The sequence below is a fragment of the Lynx rufus genome, unplaced genomic scaffold (genome assembly GCF_022079265.1).
Source record: "Lynx rufus isolate CCGP_SWC_20201006 ecotype Redwood Valley unplaced genomic scaffold, mLynRuf1.p SCAF_18, whole genome shotgun sequence".
Classification (NCBI taxonomy): domain Eukaryota; kingdom Metazoa; phylum Chordata; class Mammalia; order Carnivora; family Felidae; genus Lynx; species Lynx rufus.
Genome location: NW_025814832.1, coordinates 22,484,089 through 22,507,147, shown reverse-complemented (window position 1 = coordinate 22,507,147; position 23,059 = coordinate 22,484,089). Strand labels below are relative to the sequence as shown.

Sequence of the window (23,059 nt, the reverse complement as noted above, 5' to 3'; positions counted from 1 at the left end):
CCAGCTGCCGTGCACAAATCACCCCTCCCCCCTCCAGCCCTCAACCCTCAAAACACAAAGAAACAAAGACAGACCACTCAGACACATATTTAATAATTGTAGAAATCCAGAAGAACCTCAGCATCAAATCTCGAGATCACGAGTGAACTTCCCTCAGCGGGTTGACTTGACTAGGGCCGGGTGTGCCCTGCCTTCCTACACCCACTGAAGCCGCCTCAACCAGCCCCTACGTGGGGACTTCCATATCCTCTTAATCTCATGTCACGTACTGTTTAGTTTCAATAAAGCATTTGTACCAATGGCTCTGGAGCTTGGAGGAAGACTAAGGAATGTGTAGTGATTCTGAGTAAGGTATGGGCTTTTGCAGCAGAGCTATCTGGGGAGGGAGAAAGGAACAAGTCACTTCTTCCAATAGGACGGTCATAAGTGGCCATCCTATCCAAATGAGCCACTAAGGCTAAAAACCCCGGACCTCACTCTGTCTCCGAACCATGACAGGTTCTTGTTCCCCTGAGGGAGAGACAAGAAGCTCGTAACTGGGACCTTTCAGTGAATGAGCACCATGATGGCCATTTCTTTTCCCTTCATCCGGCTTTTGTGAAAAAGAGAGGCCAAGGAGGCCACAGAGCAAGCAGAGGCATAATCTGGGAGACAAGAGGATGGACAGTCCTGCCCGTCTGTGCTGGTCATTAGGAAGTGCACCACTTTTAAACTCCGTGGTGCCACTCGCTTCCCTTCATTGCGGAGGTGGTTCTAGGTCTAGACCCAAACAATTCTAGACGTCCATCTCCATGAAACTTTGGAATTTTCAGGTTGACTTTGACTTACTTTGTCGCACCAACTACCAACAGCTGCCCGAGACAATATGGCTTTGCAACGGTCCACCTCGTTGTTTACTGGCAATCAGGGAGTTAATGCTCTAAAATTGAGGCAAGGAGCCTGGGCCGTCCCCATTTTGCGAAAGCCACATGAGCCGGGGGCAGGGCTCTACAGGAGCTGCCAGGACCCTCATGGCTATGAGATTTCTATTTGTGGGACATGAAGCTTGCCTACCGTCAAAGATTTTACACCCCAGCTGAGAGACACTCAGTTCTGGTGTGACTTCTGTTCTCTCCTGACATTATTATGGAAGCAAAATGACAGAGAGAGAGGATACTGGAGCAGGAGTTCAGTTCTGCCTCAACTAGCTGGGAGACCATAGGCAAGTCACAGAAGGCCTCAGTTTCCCTGTCTGCAAGTGTTCTATTGGACTGGGTGGTCCTGAAGTCCCTTTCACAGCCTGAGGTTTTATATGGTCATTAAAAATGTCTGAGGTCCTTAAGAAAATAGGTATCCCCCCCCCCTCCCAATTTAGGCTAGATTTGCCGAGTATGGTGTTCCCGTAGTCCCCAATCACACTGCCTCCTGATCTGCCCTGGCTGCCCAGGGAGGAAAGAAAGAAAGGGTTTGTGACATACAAAAGTATAAATGTAGTGACAGCTGACCTGACCGTTTAGTAGAAACGAGCCTTGCCTTTACACAGCTTTGTAGAACAACTAGAAAAGGCCGTTTTTCCCTCTCCCCACCCCAAGCCTATTCCTTTAGGCATGCAGGTAACTCTCCCCACGTCTCACTTCTTATTCCGCCAGGGGACCCTGACCAAGGAACGGAGAAGTCCTACAAAGAGGGGATTTCAAGTACCAATCGGCAGCCATTTGATGATGGCAGGTAGGTCGGACGCTAAAAAGAGGTTGTGTCCAGCAGAACCCAATTCCATAGGAATCCAAGCTCCAAGGCTGGGAGGCAGCAGGTGTGGAGGACAGGCTCACTGCTGAGAATCGGCCTGCAGCACCCACTGCAGGATGTCGTGGCTGCGCAGACCCCGGACCGCGTTGTCGTAGATGGTGTTCACGCTGGTGCACAGGGGCTGCCGCTGCAGCTCTGTCACCCGACAGGCGACCAGCCCGCCGGCCACACACAGCAGCAGCAGCAGCAGCAGCTTCAGCACGGCCCAGGACCTGGTGTGTTTCCGGGGGGGCGGCTTGCGGGGGCGAGAGCCGGACTTCGATTCTGGAGGGACAGAGTCACAGCGGACAAGAACGTTCAGTCAGTGGGAGACGACCCACACTCTACCCATTGAGGCAGATCCGCCAGAACCCCCTCCTCAAAGGCAAAAACTCCCAGGCCCTGACGAGAGGACTTTTTAAGGCCATCTGAGTTCTTGAAACCCTCTGCTTATGCAGAGCCCAAAACAGAAGTCCTCCTCCAGTGGATCTCAAGAGGGCACACTCAGAACGAGGAGTCATTCTGGGCGCCTCACGGAGCTCAGTCTTCAGGGTCCCTCGGGATCAGGGGAGGGGCTTTTCAGGGGGCAACAAGCACAGTTAGAATGCTGCTTCAATGCTAGAGTGAGTATATATATTACATTTCTAATTTTTTTAAAAAATTGGTTTTGAGGGGTGCTTGAGGAGCTCAGTCGGGTGAGTGTCTGACTTCGGCTCAGGTCATGATCTCATGGTTTTTGAGTTCAAGCCCCGCACCGGGCTCTGTGCTGACAGCTTGGAGCCTGGAGCCTGCTTCGGATTCTGTGTCTTGCTGTCTCTCTGCCCCTCCCCCTTTCATGCTCTGTCTCTGTTTCTCTCAAAAATAAACATTTTAAAAAATAATAAAATGTTTGAAACGCTTTAAAAAAATAAATACAATAAAATAAAAACCGGTTTTGAGATTAAAAAAATTTTTAATGTTTATTTATCTTTGAAAAAGAGAGACAACGTGCACACGCGCGGGGGAGGGGCAGGGAGAGACAGAATCCGAAGCAGGCTCCAGGCTCTGAGCTGTCAGCACAGAGCCCGGTGCGGCGCTTGAACTCACGAGGTGAGACCGTGACCTGAGCCGAAGTCGGCCACTTAATCGACTGAGCCACTCAGGCACCCCTGGTTTTGAGATTTTTAGCCAAAACTTTTAAAAACTAGACTGAGCACCCACATGCCAAGAACTGCATGATCCTGTCACATAGGTTTTCTTGCTTAATGCTGTCGCTATCCTGTGAGGAGGTGGAATCCTCATTTTACACAAGGAAACAGAACGGTGGCCAGGCAACCTGCTCTAGGCCAGCGAGGGAGAGCCGCGGCCGGGCCCCATGCCTTCACCCTCCCTACAGAATTCCTTCCTCGGCTCAGGGGCCTCTCCCTCACGGGCCCCACTGGCCCAGAAGGTGTACAATCCTCCCCTATATATGGAGCCATGTCCCTACACAAATCCAACTGGACGTATTCAGGCAAAACACTGTGTTTTTTATACAGCATGGCTCCCTGAAGGCAGCAAAACGATTCCTCTCGTGTTCAAGCAAAAAGAGGGCGCTCTGTTCCGACTTGGGAGAGAAAACCAGAGGTAGTGCTGGCATCTCTGAGATGGTACCGTGCACTCAGAATGCCCTAGTGCACTTCACAGATGATGCGAGGGACTTTTAAGGGCAATGTGACCACATGCAATCTTCGCTTTATGGTGATTTTGCCATCCAACCCTTACAAGAAAGAAGGGCAGCTCCCTATTCTGGGAACGCTCTAAGCCATGTCTCACCAAACACCTGTACGTAAGCACCTGCTCCCCAGGACAGCCCCCCCACCCCCTGTAGGCAAACCCTCCGCGTGACTCCCAGGACTGAGAGCATGCTGGATCTGACCAGGTCTGCAGCCTCACTCACTGCCCCCTCAGTGCCCCCACGGCACCCCCGCCGGAACCCTGCAACTGCGAAAACATACTCGGAGCCTGATTTGCTTCCTTCTTCGGCTTCTTCTCCTGCTCCCGCTTGGCTGCTTTGAGGGCGTCGTACTCCTTTCTCCGGCGCTCCTTCTCTTCCGCCTTCTCCCGCTTCCGCAGCTCCCGCTCCTGCGCCTCCTTAGCTCGCTGCTTGGCCTCCCGCTTCTTCTCGGCCTCTGCAGGAAAATCCACCCCAAGATGACTTCTCACCCACAAACCTGCAAGAGTGCTTTCCTGAGTGACTAAAAGCACGGGCTTGGCCTTTCCCTTATGCCACAGGTCACTGAAGCAGTCTTAAGGAGGCAGCTATCTTCCTGCTCTCCAGGAAGTAAGCCCTCCCTCAAATACGGTAAACTGCTCTCAGGGTTTGCTGGATGGATTATTGAAAGGTTCCCAGCCCCGTGCAGTGGAGAGATTAGGGTAATGTAACAAGGGTACATGAGGAAGGCATGGGTGACGAGCCTGGTGATTCAGAAAGCACAGAGGGACACCCTTATTATACAACTTGGCTGTCAAGAGAAGAAACCGTGATTCTATGGGATTCCTGTCTTCCCAAGCTTCAGAAGGGAACGTAGCATGGGAAGGGCAAGTAAGAAGACAAAGTGAGCACTCAAGTTCACAGTTAGACACGATGGAAATGTTTTCCTGAGAAAGCAAGACTAATCATTTGTCAGAGGGAACCTCTAGGCTCCCACTCAGGAATCTGTGACACATTCTGATTTACTTCACGGTTCAAGTACGTTTACATCCAATGCCCAGCTTACAAATTACTGGGTTCTAAAAATGCACTTCCAGATTAGTTATTTGGAAGCCTGAAGTACATTTTTCCAAAGCCAGAATGCCACAAATTAGGGAGTTAAATGTCTTTCTGGGCTTAAAAGCCCATCTGACCCATAATGTAGCTGAATTGTAGTATGCGAAGTACTGGAGCTTTCCACTGCTTTTCTGTGTACAAACAAGCTCCAAGTTCCAGCTGGGCAACGACAATGCCAAGAGCACATTCTACCCCACCCGGAGAGAACATGTGGAGGCAGGAAGTCAAGCAGCAGTGGTCCAAGGAAATACAGCATCACAGCAGCCACGCATGTGAGAAGGCCCGGTGTCACTCAGGCTCTTTCAGGGTCTGCCCATGACCAGTACTAAGCACGTCCTCCCCCCCTCCAACCATGGAATCCTCCAGTAAGGGGGCTCAGACATCTGCCAGTCAACAGAGCGCCCGCTGTGCGCCAAGCCTTGTTCTAAGTGCTTGAGATACAGCAGTGAAGACAAATCGGGTTCCAGCACCTAAGACCTTCTAGAGACGGAGACAAACGAGTGAACAAACAGAAAAAAGATAACAACATGCGCCACAAAGAGAGTAACAGAGACTGTGATGGAGTGACGAGAGGGATGCTACCCACGTCTGGGTGGTTCGGAAGGGGTTACGGTAAAGCTACGGCAACATCTGAGCAGACAAGAAGGACATGAACCCAGCCGCGTAAAGACCCGAAGAAGAAACCAGGCACAGCCCCTGCAGTAAGACCGGACTTAGCGTGCTCGAGCAACAGCAGAGGCTCATGTGGCTGAAGTTAACAGCGTTCTCTCCCCTGGGTGCGGGACACAGCTGGAGAAGCTAGGCCTGGGGCCATGGCGGGCCTGGTCATCTGTGGAGCTAAGTTTGAATTTCATCCTAAATTCAATCAGGAGCCATTAGAGTGTCTTAAGCGAATAGCAGCATCACCGACTTATGTTGTAAAGGGATCCCTGTGGCTGCCGTGCGGAAGGGGCACCAGCGTGGAGACAGGCCACAGAGCTGGGAGGGGTCTACAGCGCGGAGGCTGAATTACAGTACGGCCCGGGGGTGGAGGAACCATCACACACGGGCCTTGCTGACACACTGGATACTGGGGAACTGAAGACAGACGTCCGGACATCTTTCCAGTTTCAGGCTTGAATAACTACAGGGATGGTGACAGTCTAGTCCAGGGGACCCCCGGGAGGGCTCGCAGGGGACTGACCGTCTCGGCCACACTTAAGTTGAGCTGCCTCTTAACCCTCCCAGCCGGCTGCCGGACTCTCGAGCTCAGCGGAGAAGCCAGGACTAGACACAGATGACACCATACACCACCATACTCCTCCTCACGATGCTTCCACGGACCCTCGCTCCTGACCCGTGGGAGCCAGCGGCCGGGCGAGGACGGGAAGATGGCTGGCGGAGGGACGGCACCTACCTCGTTCTACTTCCAGCCGCCGCTGCCTCTCTCGCTCCTGGTCAGCCTGCACGGCCTTCATGTGCTGTAACACCTGCAAAGGGGGAGCGGAGATCTGAACTAGCCCAAGCCGGGGGCTCCACGGCACACACGTCTGCTCAGGAGGCTCAAAAGCACGACGGCTCCTTTTAGGTGAGCACGGCCCCGCGGCAGCGCGGAGCTAATGGAGGCCATCCTGTCTTCGTCTCCTACCTTACTAAGCCGGCCTTAGCTGGAGAAGGGCCAGCTGAGCCCAGGCCACTAAAGCTGTGAGCAAACACGTTTGTGAAACCCACTGCCAACTGGAGCGTGGAAGGAGTCCTGCTCTTTACAGTCCCTGTCACGCGCACGATCTCATGTGTGCCCCAGGCAACTCTTGGTGGTGGGCAGGACGGCACTTCCGCCGAGACCTTCTGACTTCCTGACCTCCCTCCCTGGGCCACCTTACAAAGTTCCGCTCTTCCCAGTCCTCGGGAGGCCTCTTACCTACGTCAGTCGTAATGCTAGTTTCCCTAAGGGTGGCGACTACCGTCCCATCTGCGGGCTAGACACTCAGTATGTGTTTGATGGATGACTGACTGGATCCCCACCTCAAAAGGAAGAAAGCCAAGGCTGACGGGGGGTGATCTGTCCGCCTCGCGTGGCTGGAAGGTAGCACAGCTCAGAGGACTGGTCTTCTGAGCTCCTAGGCCAGAGCTTGTCCCACTCAGGTCAGCACACAAACTAAGGAAGCCATTTGGCCCACACACCGCTTAAAGCCGTGGCTCCCAGAGCCCCTCAAATCCTCGTCCAGTCAGTCGTGGACAGCCCCTGACAAAAACAGCCCCAGAGATTCTCACTCTGGGCATGGTTAGGGGAGGAGGTAAAAGACTTTATTTTTTCAGGCTGTGTTTTTAGAAGCTATCCCTTGTCTGTAGAGGACAGAGTGAAAGCTTAGAGCCCGGCACAATCCTAACGCTACCACTTACGGACCCTGTGACCTTAGCAAGTGACTCAACCTCTCAGGCTCCCTGCAAGAGCCTGCTTTGAAGCCACAAGGAACCCTGTCCTGAGCAACCCAGGCCTTGAACCTGCCGCAACCTCTCAGAAGGGAGTCAGTCTTACTAAAAAAAAATGGCCACTCAACAAGGAGTGCAGGATCTGCAGGAAGGTCAAGCCTGATGGTGAGAGGCAGCCCAAGTTCAAAGTCCCTGTCTCACTCTGAATTCCGAATACTAAGTAAGCACCAACCATTCAGGCGGTTTTAAGGGGTGTACAGGTGGCTAAATAAAGAGCTGAGAGGTTTAAGAGACCTCCCTTTTTCCCCGGGCCCTAATACATCAGGAGTTAGCCGAAAACAGCCAGTTCAGAAAAAGGAGCGACTCCTCTGGTGCAGACCGTGAGCCCCGAGGGTGGATTTTGTCCACCGGTCCCAGTCCACGTTTTCTGATAAGCACTTGATGAATGCTTTCCAGCTAACAAATTATTTTTAAAAGGTGCTGTACTACACACCAGGCTTATCAGTGACTACAGCTGACCCATGCAGCCACAAGGTCAGGGCTGGTGAGATCTATGCTATCTCCCGGGGACAACTGACCTCGCTCTGGCCGGCCCAAGCCACGCTACTACAACACCTAAAGGTGTGCCAGAGACCGCTCTGGGCAGCAGTGCCAGGGAGCGTGGCTCTAGTTACCATATCCACGACGCAGTGTGCTACCTGGAGCCCCGTCTGGAAGGTAGGTGCTAACACTAAAGACCTCTGTGCTCAACAGAAGTTATCCTCGTGGAGCACCAGCAATTTCACGAGGTTTCACATATTACTAGTTGAATGAATAAAGGGAGAAATGAAACGTGTGTGCACTGGGCATGTCTCAGGTCAGAGAAACGGAAGTCGTATCTCCTTCCCGGGGTTATGAGGAGCATGAGGTGAAATACAAAGCATGCAGGACAAAGGGAGAGTCATCCCTTACAGCTATCGTTCTTCCTCAGAACACACATCACTCCTAAAGCGCCAGGAGTTCCCCGATCACTTGTACTGTTCTCAGCTAAGGGCAAGCTGTTGCCGTGGCTACCTGGCTGCACTGACCTTGTGCTTGGATCTCCTGTGCCAGTGGATGACAGAGATGATGAGACTCTCTCAGAAGCCCTGAGCTAATGACAAGACAAGGCCATTATTCTTGAGCCTCACCTAGAGACCCGTGCCCCACACCCCCCTCGTGCCCACATCTCACTGACATCAATTCTAGGATTTAAATCTAAAGCGTTTAAAGTCTATTCTGTTCATCAAGCCTCCTCAACATGGCCAAGTAAGTCATCTGGTGCTCAGCTGAAGCAGCAGCAATCTGTTCTAAAGCTGGAGGGAAGAGGGACTGTGGCTGGAGTGTGAGAGATGCGTGGTGTCGTTCTTAAGAAGCAGCACAAGGCCCCCTCAGGGTTGCTGGCTGTGTCTGCTTCCGTGCCGCCTTTGGTTCCTCGCTCCTCTATCAGAGGACTTGACTGAAATAAATCAGATCTTCCCAGGACATGCCTGCCTATCGGTACAGCACCCAAATGTTGACACCATTATCAATATTCCTATAACCACCGCAACTTAGAAAGGCCACAGCCCCTACCCTTCTTGTCCCATTTGAACAACTGTCAATAGTGTAATGTGGGATGGCAAGATCCTGGTTTCTTAAATGTTTATTTATCTTGAGAGAGACAGAGAGAGAGAGAGAGAACGCACAAGAGAGCAAGTGCGTGAGCGAGTGGAGGAGGAGCAGAGAGGGAGTGAGAGAATCCCAAGCAGGCGCTGCGCTGACACGTGGGGCTCGATCTCACAAACCAAGAAATCATAACCTGAGCCAAAATCAAGAGTCGGATGCTTAACTGGCTGAGCCACCCAGGTGCCCCAAGGTCCTGGTTTCTTAAGAATGGAAGTTTTGCAGTAGAGAAGACAGTCTCGTTCTGCTACTTGTAAAGTCAACATAGTAACAAAGGTCCCTCTGCCTGACAGGCTCATAGCAGACGTATTTCACTGGGACCTTAGTGCTCGAATCAACACACAGCTACAGGTGCCCTGGGAGGGAAAAACAAGAGGAGGCAAAGGCTAGTCCCCGGGGAATGGTAGAGGCGACCCGGGGGAGCTTCGTGCTTACCTTGTTGGCACACTGCTTACACTGCTTCTCATCCAAGCAATCCCCTGCCACTTTGGCCAGGACAGGATCCAGGGGGTTATCCTTCAGGTCCAGCCACTTCAGGCTCTGAAGGGATAGAACAGAGAGGCTGGCTAAGCCCAAGTTCACAAGAGAGTCCCTCAAGGCGAGCAAAATGAGCAGGAAGAAAGCCCCTGTGTGTTCCAGCTGCAGGGAAAGCCGTGCGAGACAGCACCAACAAGGTGGCATTTCCGCCAGCCTTCCTCACAGCCACACTCCATCGGCCCCCGAGCCCCGTGCCTCACCCGACCGTGGAACGCTGCTTCGTGAACCGTTACCTTGAGCTGAGCAAAGCTGACGGGCAGGGTCACCAGCTTGTTGTTGAGGAGATCCAGGTGCTGGAGGTTGACCAGACGGCCAAAGTCTGCCGGCAGCTGCTGCAGTCTGTTCTTACTCAGGTCCAGCTTCACCAGGTGCGTGAGGCCACAGAAATCCGACTAGGACCCAAAGAGACAGCGCCTAAGCCTCGGGCGCACACCCTGGTGTAGCCACTGCAGAAGCCCGCGAGCCAGAGGCACCGACGTGTAAACCCTGACCCTACCTGCCACCGGCTGTTCCACCCTGGATGAAGTGCGGCTAACACTCAGCCCCTCTGGTGCCAAGCAGTGAGAAGTACGTGGAAAAGGACGTAGCACAAAGTGGGCACAAAATAAGTGTGTTCCCTCATGCTCTGTTCTCGCTGCGACTGGACATGAGGGGGGTCCCTCCTGTGCCCCCACAGCACCCTGTGTTCTCCTTTCACAGGAGCTGTCGAAACACAACGGAACCATCCGCCTTCCTGAAAAGATGATGCGCCCCTTAAGCGCTCAGTGTCACTCTTTGTTCTTCACGGCACCTAGCACAGTACCCACCTGAAATCAAGCTCCGGCCTCAGCTAAGAGACACTACTCATGCTCTCCGGGGACCTGAAACCGCCAGTGATTCTGCACTGCCGAGGAAGGCACAAACAACTGAGTTCAGACCGAAAAGAGCACCAGGGGCTGCTTGAGTGACTCCCGACAAAGTGTACAGCAGCATCAGGCTGCACGGAACAGCCACCATCCTGTCATTAGACATGGAATACTTCCTAGGGGCAGCGGGGCCTCAGCTGCTTTTTCAGTGTGAAAAAACGGTTCCTGATGAGCCGCAGGAAGACGCTGCAGATAATGAGCGAGGCCCGGGAGAATACTGAGAGGGGAACAGACTAATGATCCAATGAATAACCTGCCAACTTCTGAGACTCGGTCCCTGAGCCGGAGCCCAGTGGAGTACGTCAGGGAGTGACACGGCCAGAGTGATGGATGGAAAAGGCAACGAGGAAGGAGCACTGCTCTGGAGGAGAATGGCTATCACCCCGGAGAGGCTGAAGGGCTGAACCACTCCAGGGCCTAGACGGGTATAAAGGATGGCGAACTGAAGAAATCTCGAAGCATATGAAAGAGGAGAACTGGGAGAAGTTGTGCAAGAAAAATCAAAAGGATCTGACCACAGACTGGCTGTGTTGAACAAAAAAAGTGTCTCGAGTAATTCAAGGGTTGGGAGAATAATAATATGGTAGTCCCCCAAAACCACACTTTTTTCCTGTTCCCCATCAAAAGGAGGCTGTTCATAAACAGCTTTCTCCCTGCGCTGCACAGCAACTTCCGGAATGGCTTCTAATCTCCTCTACCCAATAGAGAGGTAAACTGTTCTTCAAAGGAATAAAATAAGGCAGAAAAAAAGATGAGCCCAATAAGTGATTCAGCCAGCACTCCGCTGCCTTTAGTGTTTCGTGGCCCGACCTTCCCACTGTTCTGAAGAATGAAGCCTTGCTTCCCTTCTTGCTGAGACAATCCACCCCACCTCACCCACCCCCCAGCATGCTCCGATTCAGTCACAGCCTGTCTGCAGGGTCTGTCCTGAAATTGCGCCTTATGACCTAACTCCTCTAAACAAGAAGGAGAGGGGTGCCTGGGTGGCTCAGTCAGTTGAGCATCTGACTTCGGCTCAGGTCACGATCTCACGGTTCGCGAGTTCGAGCCCCGCGTCAGGCTCTGTGCTGACAGCTCAGAGCCTGGAGCCTGCTTCGGATTCTGTGTCTCCCTCTCTCTCTGCCCCTCCCCCACTTGCACTGTCTCTCTCCCTCTCTCTCTCTCAAAAATAAATAAACATTAAAGAAATGAAAAAAAAAAAAAACAAGAAGCAGAAGCAGCATCAGGCTCTAGAAGGAACTGTGCTTGCTTGCTGATCTTACCGGTAGACTAGTCAGTTTATTGCAGGACAGATCCAGTATGGTGGCCTTTGGGAGGGCAACCTAGGAAAAGGAACAAGAACAAAATGTCAGACCAGCACATGGAATGATTCAGTGACATCTGCTAACGAGGCAATTTCCAGAGAAAATTCCCACAACTAGGAAAGGCCTTTAAAAATCGGCACTGAGGGGCGCCTGGGTGGCGCAGTCGGTTAAGCGTCCGACTTCAGCCAGGTCACGATCTCGCGGTCTGGGAGTTCGAGCCCGCGTCGGGTTCTGGGCTGATGGCTCAGAGCCTGGAGCCTGTTTCCGATTCTGTGTCTCCCTCTCTCTCTGCCCCTCCCCCGTTCATGCTCTGTCTCTCTCTGTCCCAAAAATAAATAAACGTTGAAAAAAAAAAATCGGCACTGAAATATAACGTAGTAAGAGCAGCGTGTATCAGCACTTGCTACCTGGCGAGTATTTTACATTACAGTCTTAATCCTCATAACCCTAGAAGATGGGAACTATTATCACCATTTGATAAATGAGGAGGTCTAGGCATAAAGATTAACTAGCTTGCCAAGGGCACTCAAGAGATTAAGCAATGAAACTGGAAATCTGTTCTAACTTCCGCACTACAGAGCCAAGTGCAATTCGTTAAAGGCAGTGGGGAAAACGTAGGTCATCCCAAGTAATGCTAGGGTGGGGGGTGCAGGTAGGAAACCCGGCGGGAAAAGCGGGGACTAAGATCTAACTCTACCCTGGCAACAATCCAGCCGTGTAACCTTCTGGGACCTCGGGCCTCAGTTTCCTGAGTGAGAGCCTGGGAGGAGCGGGGTGGTGGGGTGGGCGGCAGCGCCCGGATTCCAGCCAGTTTAAGCTGGAATTTGGGAAGAGCCCTCGCCGGCCCCGCAGTGACACTTCGCAGAATTCAAGGAAGGACGCCTCAGGGCTGGGACAGCCGGCTGGGATGGCCGGCTTCCTAGAAATGCACGGTTCTGGGCCACACCCAGGTCTACCCAGAGGCCTACTTCTCGGCCGAGTCATTCATTCATTTGTTCATTCATTCTCCCAATGCAGCCAGCAACCACACCGTGGGCGCCTACTTTGAGTCAAGCACGGAACTGAGCGCTGCGAAAGCCCCCAGACGAGGGGAGATTCACTCCCGACGCGTAAAAAGCTCAGGGCCGAACAAGCAGCTCCTTCTCATCTTCTGGAACTGCGCCAAAGTGACACGTGTACATCCAAGGAAGAAAACTGGGGGCAGAGGTGGGCCCCCGAGGACCGAGTCCCACTCCTCCCACCTGGTTTTAAGACCTGGAAACTGAGGCGTGGGAAAGGAGGCGGCCCGCGCAGGGGCCAGCGCCGGTCTCGGGTGGGCACCTGTGCCCCGCGGGACTGTACTGACCAGCTCCTTGATGGGGACCTCATTCAGGTCGCTGAGGCTCAGGTCCAGCTCGTTGCCGTCCAGCTTGTCGCGGAGGTTCCCGCCCTTGCTACCGGCCTTGGTCATGGTGACGCCGGCTGAGCGGTGCCGGCTCCGGGGCTCCGACGGGCAGGAGAGGCGCCGAGAAGCCGCTCGTCGGTTCAGCGGACTCGCACCCAACCGACAACGCCTGCGTCCGCCGCCGCCGCAGTGCGAGACGCCGCCGTCCGCCCGACCGCCCGCTGCACTCTGAGCCCCGCGCCCCGCTCCCACCGGTGCCGCCGCGACGACGACCACTTCCGTGTCCACGTCACCTTCCGCGGCCACTGAGACGGGCGGGGCCAGAGCGGCCCGAGTGTGCGCGAGACCGCCCTCTGGCGCTTAGGAGAGCGCACTGCAGTCGCCTCCACGTCCGGAAGGGTGGGGTTCAAAGCCTTGAGTTCTGCTGCCGGGCGAAGCCGCCGCTTCCCCCCCCCCACTCCTCCCCCCCATCCCGGGGCCTTGGTAGGCCACTGTCGCTGACAACGCCAGGAGGCGAAAGGGCACGGGCCTGGGTGCCAGAAGACCTGGGCTGCATCCCAAACTGACCTCACCAAGTCACCCCCGTTCCCCTGGATTAGGAGCTGAAACCTCATGTCCTTCAAAATTGCTCCCTGCCCTCTTTAACTTAATCCCCAAATCATTATCACTCGGAAAATTCGAGCCTCGGAATCTCTCTTCTCTCCTCTTCCCTGCCCCAGTCCTTGTCTAGGCTGCCGTTAGCTCGTGCCTGGATTTCTCTTGAGTCTCTCTCCCCTCCACCTCTACCCAGCTGCCCAGATCTTGCTAAAAATCTAGCCAAGTCTTTCCTCTGCTTAAAACCCTTCCAACCTTGGCTACCTCTAGGATATGGACCCTCTCTTTTCTAGACCGGTCCTTGCCTGCTTCTGCAGTCTCCTCACAAACCCCAGTCCCTTCCTGCCCAGGGTGCTGTGTAGACTGCCATTAGGTGGCCTCCACACCTTTCCCTGTCCTGGGATGGCCTTGCTTCCCAACGCACCTCTGCCTGGCTAATTTCTAGACCTCCGGGAAGCCTCCCTGTCCACCATGAACAGCAGACTGAGTTAGGGGTCCCTCCTTGGGACTCTGGCAATGTCCTGTGTGCTGCCTTATTATCAGAAGTGGCAGAGTTTGGCTACAGTGGGGCCTCTGGCTCTGCCCGTTGCTGTTCATGAAACCATAAGCGATCGCCGTGCCTTATTTATGGATAGATGAGAAATGTGCACAATAATGATACCGACTGGTAGCGGCGGGGAGGACTAAATGAGCCAAACACCAAGAGCTTGCCACAGCGACTGGCACTCAGTGAGTACCTGATAAATATTTGCCTTAATTCATAGTCTGCCTTGTGTTATCTTTAGGTGTCTGTCCTCCACTCTGGACCATGAGCGAGGGATATGGTCTTTGTATCCCCAGTGTCTGGGTGTCAGATGCACCACAGTTGCTCATTCAAAGGTGGCTGAATGAATGAATGAACGAGTGAAGCACTTCACCCGCTTCACACCTCTGTTTGCTCATCTTGGAAGTGAGGATACTAAAGCTTATCTCAGAGGGCAACTGTGACGACCAGGTGAAGTCCGTGTGCAAATCCTTGCGCACACGCCTCCTACCCCCAACAAGGCGCCGTGCTGGGCTTCTGGGAGCCAGGCAGGACAATTGGATGAGAATACATTAGCACTTGGCAATCTCTAAAGCCGTTGAGCATCCATTATCTCATCTGATCAAGTACACGAAGAGATGATCGGGCACGTTTTGTTGTTCTCTCTCTCTTCTTAAGGAAGAAACTCGGGGAGAAGCAACTGGTCCTCAGTCACTTAGGGGCAGACCCGAATCTTTTGATTCCAAATCCTGTTTCTTTTCACTCCACCCTATCATCCCTATCCCCAAGGAGCCTACAGTCTACGCAAATAATTATTCTAGAAGGTAGAAAGGATAAGGGCCCTAATACATACGGATAAAATCTGTGGAGAGGTGCAGAGCTGTGCGGGTACGTGTTAGAGCATGATAACATCAGACTAAAGTATTTGAGGGCATTCTGTGTGACTATGACCATGATTTTCATACATTATTTCTTTTAAGTCACAACGGCAGATACTCTTTCGGTTTTCCAAAGATGGTAATTGAAGCTCAGACAAGTCAGCTACTTAGCCATTGAAGGACAGTCACAGCAAGTAAGTGAATGTATTCGGAGGAAGGTGGGTCATGCCCAGCACAGAGGGGGACAGGAGCCTGGAGGAAGGGAAGACAGCAGAAAAGGCACCACAGAGGAGGTGGCTTGGAAGAATGGGTCAGGTTCAAACAGGCAAAGCAGGGCGGAAGAGCGAGCACTTTGACAGCAGCTTGTTCCCACAAGTTTCTTCTTTGAAAAAAAGAGACTCAAATAGCCCTTGAGGATGGGAGCCCCCAAAGTACTTTTTTTTTTTTTAATTTTTTTTTCAACGTTTTTTATTTATTTTGGGGACAGAGAGAGACAGAGCGTGAACGGGGGAGGGGCAGAGAGAGAGGGAGACACAGAATCGGAAACAGGCTCCAGGCTCCGAGCCATCAGCCCAGAGCCTGACGCGGGGCTCGAACTCACGGACCGGACCGCGAGATCGTGACCTGGCTGAAGTCGGACGCTTAACCGACTGTGCCACCCAGGCGCCCCCCAAAGTACTTTTTAATGCAAGTGATCTCTCTCTATGGTTTATTTCTTTACATAGACTTGCTTTAAACACTTCCGCAAATAGAGAGGTACGCCATGTTCACTGTAGATCAAATTCATCTGGAGGGATGGACGTACAAGAATTGCCAAGAACACTTCATGGAATAAAAAAAAAAAAAAAATAGCCACAAGGATCCTGCCAACCAGACGGTAGACCTCGTAGTAAAGCTCAAAAGAGTATAACATGGTCATGGGCAGGTACCAGTGGAACAGCATAGAGAATCTGGAAACAAATACAAATGCATATAGGTCCTTAATATATAACTGAGATCACATTTAAAGTCAAAGCCATCAAAAGGGGAGTGGTTGAATAAAGCAGAGTGCATTCATGCAATGGAACATTACTGCACAACATTCTGCAGCATGAAAGAGAATGAGTAGAACTATATGTGTTGACCTGCAAAAAAATGTTGTATATGGTCAAGTAAAAAGATGCAAGTCACTGAGTAAGATAGATGCAAGGCACGATCTCATTAAAAAAAAGTTTTTTTTAGGGGCGCCTGGGTGGCTCAGTCGGTTGAGTGTCCGACTTCAGCTCAGGTCACGATCTCGCGGTCCGTGAGTTCGAGCCCCGCGTCGGGCTCTGGGCTGACGGCTCAGAGCCTGCAGCCTGCTTCCGATTCTGTGTCTCCCTCTCTCTCTGCTCCTCCCCCGTTCATGCTCTGTCTCTCTCTGTCTCAAAAATAAATAAACGTTAAAAAAAAAATTAAAAAAAAATTTTTTTTTTAGGGGCACCGGGGTTGCTCAGTCAGTTAAGTATCCAAAACTTGATTTCAGCTCAGGTCATGATCTCAGGGTCATGAGATTGAGCCCGTGTCAGGCTTTGCTCTAGGCTTGGAGCCTGCTTGAGATTCCCCCTCTCCTTCTCCCTCTGCCTCTTTCTCTCCCCTCAAAAAAAAAAAAATTTGACTTTGACATTATTTTAGACTTCCAGAAAAGTTGCAAGGATAGAAGAAAGAATTCTTGGATACTTTCTACCCAGATTTGCCAACTGTCAACATTTTGCTACAGAAACATATGTATATTTCTAATCTATTTAAGAGTATGCTGGAGGGGCGCCTGGGTGGCTCCGTTGGTTAAGCATCTGACTCTCAATTTCAGCTCAGGTCATGATCTCATGGTTCACGAGATCAAGCCCCACATCGGGCTCCGCGCTTGGCGTGGAACCTGCTTTAGATTCTCTCTCTCCCTCTGCCCCCTCTCCCCCGACTCGTACTCTCTCTCAAAAAATAAAAAAATAAAATAAAATAAAATTGCAAAATAGAAGTATGCTGCAGACATGATGCCTCTTTATTTGTAAACACATCAGTGTGTTGTCTCCCAAATATGAGGAAATCTCTTATATAACTACAGGACAATTATAAAAGTCAATGAATTAACACAGATCAATACTACTATATAATCCATGGACTTAATTCACATTTCATCAAATGTCCAACATGGTCTCATTTTTTGGAAAAAAATACATATAAAGGAAGGGCATTGGAGAAACACTTATATATATGTCTACATGTTTGTATGAGCCTAGGAAAGGTTTGAAAGAATATCTATCCTTTTAATGTGGGTTGAGTATTTGCCACAAGGTGCAGGTATTACTTTTGTAATAAATATTAATGTAGAAACTGGGGTGCCTGGGTGGCTCAGTCGGTTAAGCGTCCAAACTCTGCTCAGGTCATGATCTCACGGTCCGTGAGTTCGAGCCCCGCGTTGGGCTCTGGGCTGATGGCTCAGAGCCTGGAGCCTGCTTCCGATTCTGTGCCTCCCTCTCTCTCTGCCCCTCCCCCATTCATGCTCTGTCTCTCTCTGTCTCAAATAAAATAAACGTTAAAAAAATATAAATAAATAAATAAATAAACATTAAAAAAAATGTTTTAAACATGATTCCTGTAAATCTGCTGAAATATCTCGTGTGTTCCCACCTTCTCCTCTGTGCCACGCCATTCTGCTTGGAATGCCCTTTCCTGGAAGGGTCATCATCCTTTCATCCTTCAAGGCCCAATCTAGATGCCACCTCCTCCAGAAACACCCCCCTGATTACCAGAAGTGAGCCGTTTCTGCAGATGTTCAATGGCTACCCCGTGCCCACAGTACTGTGGCTTGCTTTGCACTGGCGTTGTTCATAGGAATAACGATGATGGCAATGGAACCCCAGGGGAGCGTGGTGGGTGGCCCTAGGGAGAGGCCTTCCTTGCTATTCAAAGGCTGCCATGCCTATTTGCTGGTTCTTTCTTGTGTGATGCCTGGAACTGCCATCTTGAAACCGTAAGGAAAGACACTACCTGCACACCGAAAATAGCAAAGGGGCAAGAAGGGTTAGCTCGGGTCATTGTACCAGCTCTGGAAGCATCCTGACACAAGGACGAAGGCCTGAAAGGCCTCACTTCTTGATCATAGCATTTGAATCCCGCCAAAGGGGATCCTTTTTATTTGATTTGATTTTTTTTAAAAACTAAAACAAAATTTTTTTTAACGTTTATTTATTTTTGAGACAGAGAGACAGAGCATGAACAGAGCATGAGATCAAGCATCACATGCTCTACTGGCTGCACCAGCCAGGTATCCCTGGAGATCCTTTGTATATTTCCACCTCCAACAAATGTACAGGAGGCATTCTATGAATATTATTTGTCTGAGTCATTCATTTGACCCAAATCAGCAGAAGTATATTGAATACCTATTACATGCCACACTCTAGCTACGGGCTCCCTGGGAATAAAATCCACAATCATTGTAATATAGGCCCTGACTGTCTCTCCCATAAGACTTTACCTTATCTCTCACTCCTCCCAAAAAAGCGCTCTTTGCTCCCCTAACAAAACCACCAGCAACTTCCAAAGCGCACATGCTCTCTGTCTTCACATACATTTCCTCCCTATTCCCTTCATATGTATTCCCCCTAGAACATCCCATTGGCTGTCCACAGTTTCTCCTCCCAACCTGCCTGTGGTGGCTGCATAATGGTCCGCGGTGATGTCCACATCCTAATCCCCAGAACCTGGGAATATGTTACTTTCCATGGCGAGAGGGACTTTTCAAATGTGATCAAGTTAAGGATCTTCAGATGGAGAGATTATCTGGAATCATCCGGGTGGGCCCTCGATGTAATCACAAGGGTCCTTATAAGAGAGGCAGAGAGGGATTGGACATACAGGAGGAGGGGGCAGAGATGAGAGTGACACGGCCACAAGCAAGGACGGCCTGGAGCCACCAGAGGCTGGAAGAGACAAGGAACAATTCTCCCCTGGAGCCTCTAGCAAGAACCGTTGCAAGACTTTTTTACCTCAACACCCAGAATTCGTTTTCTCGCCTCTTCGAAGAATGAAAAGGCAGACACAAAATGACCAGCATTATACTCTATAATCTTAGAGTAGAAGATTAGAAAGGAAGAATAGTATGAAAGCTCTCTTTACAGAGAAGGGACCTGCAGAAGTGAATGCCCCCGTCTCCAGGCACGAGCCTTTGCTTTATAAGGTTCTGATCATCACCCTCCCTTCCCTTCCCCCTCGTTCCTTCTCAGGTTCTGCCCTTACTGGCTTGATAGCTCTGGGTGCTGGGTTGTCCATTCCTGATTGGCTCGATTCCATTGTACGAGGGGTGATCTATGGCCATATCATTTCTTGTGGGTCATGTGTTTTATGGTCAGTCTACTACCATATCGTTAGGTCTTCTTTCAAATTCCCGAGGAAAATCTGAGGGGAGTGGGTGGTGTCTGTTACATTCTTTTTTTTTTTTTTTAATGTTTATTTATTTTTGAGAGAAAGAGACAGAATGTGAGGGGGAGAGGGAGACACAGAATCCAAAGCAGGCTCCAGGCTCCGAGCTGTCAGCACAGAGCCCGTCGTGGGGCTCGAACTCACAAACTGCGAGATCATGACCTGAGCTGAAGTCGGATGCTTAACCGACTGAGCCACCCAAGCACCCCAAGTGTTACGTTCTTAAGAGGAACCTTATGCCCGAGGGGGGTTTGCTGTGGTCAGACACTCCCGGCATTGTTCCAAAATATGTGTTTTCCCCCAGCCCAAGTGATGGGGTTTCGGGGTGATGGTGGGGTTTGGAGCCGATAGCCAAGAAAGAATTCTAGGAAAGGTCTTGGCGCAAATAGGTGATTTTATTAAAGCACAGGGACAGGGCCTGTGGACAGATAGAGTTGCACTGGGGTTGTGACGGGTAACTGATTATATACCCTCAGATTGGGAGGGGCTCAGGGCCAGCTCAAGTCTCTAAGGAATTTTGGAAGCAAGGTTTCCAGGACCTTGAGGGGCTAGCTGTGTTAGGAAAATGCCATTTATTACTGAGGTTAGCCTGTACTTTGCCTTCAGCTTGTCCCTAGGCTCCCTCAACACAGGGACCTCAGGTTCTAACCTTTCCCCTTTCCCTCTCTGCCTCCTGAATCCTATCTTTTCCTATCATGGAACCAGCCCCCCAATTACCTTGATTTTAGTCCCATAAGACTCACCTCAGACTTCTGGCCTCCAGAAATGTAAGAGAATATGGTTCTGTTGTTCTGAAGCCACTACATTTGTGTAATTCCAGCACTAATAGGAAACAAGCACACACTTGTTTTTCAAGGACTCAGCTCGGATATCTAGGAGACCTTCTGCGACATGCCCAGGGTAGGTGCCTGTCCCCCGTGCCCCCTCTCCCACAGCACTGGCCACGTCGCATGCCAGAGTCCGTCTCAGGGTGAGTGTTCTTTGCTAGACAGTGAGTTCTCTGAGGGCAGATGTCCTGCCTTATTCACATCTCCAGCCTGAGGACCCAAGGCTGTGCCTGGGACGAAAAAAGGACTCAATGAATGTCTGCAGAGCCAATGAGTGAGTAAAGGAAGATAACTTTGATTTGATCTAATAACACTGGGTCTTTACCCAAGACTTCCCAGCTGACCTTCCTCCTGACTTTGACCCAGGAAAAGTTAACAATTACATCACCCAAAAAAGATTTTCGCCCTAAACTCTTTACGAAAGCAAGGCTCTCACAACCTTTGGCAGCTGCGAGGATCGCGGCTTGTTTGGTTTTTCCAACTTTGAGCTGTGGGCAAGAAAACAGGGGATGTTTTAAGGTCATATCTGCCTGTGTCCGCTATCAACTATTAGTTGTGACCAAAATAAGTTTACTCTTCAGAGCAGTTTGGAACAAGTTCCCAAATTTCACTTTCAGTTTGAATGTCAGACACAGCCATTCCTAGAACCATTGTTATCAGCCTTGTTCTTTTATCTTCGGTGCTGGCTACCAGGTCTGATGGGCAGAGTGTGAGCATTATGGTGTCCCAGGGGACCGTCGTCTCGTCTTTCATGAGCGCTCTTCTTCACCCTTGTCTCCCTTTTTCTCCACCGGCGTCGCCAGCGTCTCGACTTCCCACCTCTCCTTCATGAGCACTGCATTCCTAACCAGACATGCTGCGAAGAAGATTCTTTAAAGGGGACGTCTTTCATATACTCCTTGGAAGCAGGCGATTACAACAGAGAGAGATGAAAAATTACCCCAGAGGAAAGAAATTTTGTCCAAGGTCATTGAGAAGACAGGCAGTAGAGCTGGATTTCTTCCCAGATCTGACCCTGAGGCTGACGACGAGCCGGAGCAACCCCTTTGCACTCATTGGTGTCTAGTGAAAAACCTCACCAGACATGCTAGTCCCTGTACATGATCAATGGCACTCATCAAGAAGCCTTTCTTGGCCTGCTAGCAAAAAAAAAAAAAATATATGTATTAGAGATAAAACATGTAGGAGGTGCCTGGCTGTCTCAGTTGGTAGAGCATGTTGATCTCGGGGTTGTAAGTTCGAGCCCCACGTTGGGTGTAGAGATTACTTGAAAATAAAACCTAGAAAGATGTTTTAGGAAAATAAAATGAGAAAAAGGCTTTTGAACAAATAAGCATCGGTTCTCTGTCCCACCCCTCCTTCTAGTCCCATGCTCCAAAGAGAACTTTGTTTTATTAGTAGCAAAATCGACATAAATAAAATACACCAGTTTACCATTTTGAAGTGGACGGTCCAGTGGCATTAGGTACAATCATGCTGTCGTGCAACCATCCCCACCATCCATCTCCAGAACTTTTCCATCTTCCCGAACTAAAACTCTATACCCATTGAACGCTAATTCCTCACTCCCCCAATCCCCTGCCCCTGGCAACTACCGTTCTAATTCCTGAGGACTTTGACCACCTTAGGTACCTCAGGTCAGTGTCTGTTCTTCTGCGTTTGGCTTCTTTTACTCAGCACAATGTCCTCAAGGCAGCACGGGTGAGAGTTTCCCTCCTTTAGAAGCCTGAATAATATTCCGTTGTATGGACGTACCACAACGTCGTTTATCCACTCAACCACCCGCCAATGGGCATTTGGGTTGTTTCTGCCTTTTGACGATTGTGAAGAATGCTGCTATGAACCTGTGTGTACAAATGTCTGTCCAGGTTCCTACCTGCACTTCTTTTGGGCACAAACCCGGAAGTGGCGTTACTAGATCATGGGGTGATTGCTTTTAACTCTTTGAGGAGCTGCCATGCTGTTTTCCACAATGGCTTCCATTTTGGAATGGAATGGCTTCCATTCCATTTTACATTCCCACCGCAGCACACGTGGCTTCCAATTTCTCCGCCTCCTCACCAACACTTAGCGTTTTCTGTTTTATTTTATTTACTTTTTGTCATAGCCACCCTCACGGGTGTGAGGTGGTAGCTTGTGGTTTTGATTTGCGTTTCCCCAATGACTACTGATGTTGACCACCTTTATGCCTGTATTTTTGTACCGAGTATCGTTTTCATGTGCTTATTGGCCATTGTATGCCTTCTTTGGACAAATGTCTGTTCAGGGGCGTCTGGGTGGCTCAGCCAGTTAAGCGGCCAACTTCGGCTCAGGTCATAATCTCTCGGGCTGTGAGTTCGAGCCCCGAGTCGGGCTCTGTGCTGACAGCTCGGAGCCTGGAGTCTGCTTCGGATTTTGTGTCTCCCTCTCTCTCTGCCCCTCCCCAGCTCACACTGTCTCTCTGTCTCTCAAAAATAAACGTGAAAAAAAAAATTTTTAAATAAATAAATAAATAAATAAATAAATAAAAGAAATGTCTTCTCAGATCTGAACTATTTTAACCACGTGCGTTTTATCTTCTGTTATCTGCCTCGAAATATTATACTTACACAGCCATTTCTTGATCTTCTGTTTGACAGGGGAGGATTTGTACTCACTGCCGTGTCTTCTCCCCAAATCCTCCTAATACAGTTGTATTGTTATTTTCGAACACAGACTGGTTGCCTGTGCAACTTTATTTATTTTTTTTATGTTTATTTTTTGAGAGACAGACAGAGACCAAGACAGAGGGGCAGAGAGAGAAGGAGACACAGAATCCGAAGCAGGCTCCAGGCTCCGAGCTGTCGGCACCGAGCCCCCACGTGGGGCTTGAACTCACGAACCACAAGATCATGACCTGAGCTGAGATCAAGAGTCGGACGCTCAGCCGTCTGAGCCACCCGGGCGCCCGAGTGACGTTTACATTTTGAGCCCAGTTCTGAAGCACAAAGGGAAGGATTTTGGCAAAAGGGACGGACTAAGGGCTTTCTCAGGGTCGCCAG

The 23,059-nt window shown here is 50.6% G+C and overlaps 1 protein-coding gene across 1 annotated transcript; it reads right to left on the bottom strand.

The window, feature by feature from the left end:
* Positions 1-71: 71 nt before the first annotated feature.
* LRRC59 (leucine rich repeat containing 59) lies at positions 72-13,016 on the bottom strand. Its single transcript, XM_047081047.1, has 7 exons — positions 12,739-13,016; positions 11,352-11,411; positions 9,418-9,576; positions 9,083-9,187; positions 5,949-6,021; positions 3,741-3,914; positions 72-2,049 (listed from the first exon to the last, which is right to left on the bottom strand). The coding sequence occupies exons 1-7, from the start codon at positions 12,841-12,843 to the stop codon at positions 1,805-1,807; spliced, it is 921 nt and encodes a 306-aa protein (XP_046937003.1). The 5' UTR covers positions 12,844-13,016; the 3' UTR covers positions 72-1,804.
* Positions 13,017-23,059: the final 10,043 nt, after the last annotated feature.

Excerpts from the sequence above, each read along its gene's own strand:
- LRRC59 (XM_047081047.1), bottom strand. The coding sequence starts at position 12,843 with ATGACCAAGGCCGGTAGCAAGGGCGGGAACCTCCGCGACAAGCTGGAC. Across the intron at positions 9,577-11,351 it reads ATAAACTGACTAGTCTACCG|TCGGATTTCTGTGGCCTCAC; the intron begins GTAAGATCAGCA and ends TTTGGGTCCTAG. Across the intron at positions 6,022-9,082 it reads GTAAGCAGTGTGCCAACAAG|GTGTTACAGCACATGAAGGC; the intron begins GTAAGCACGAAG and ends CCCCCTTTGCAG.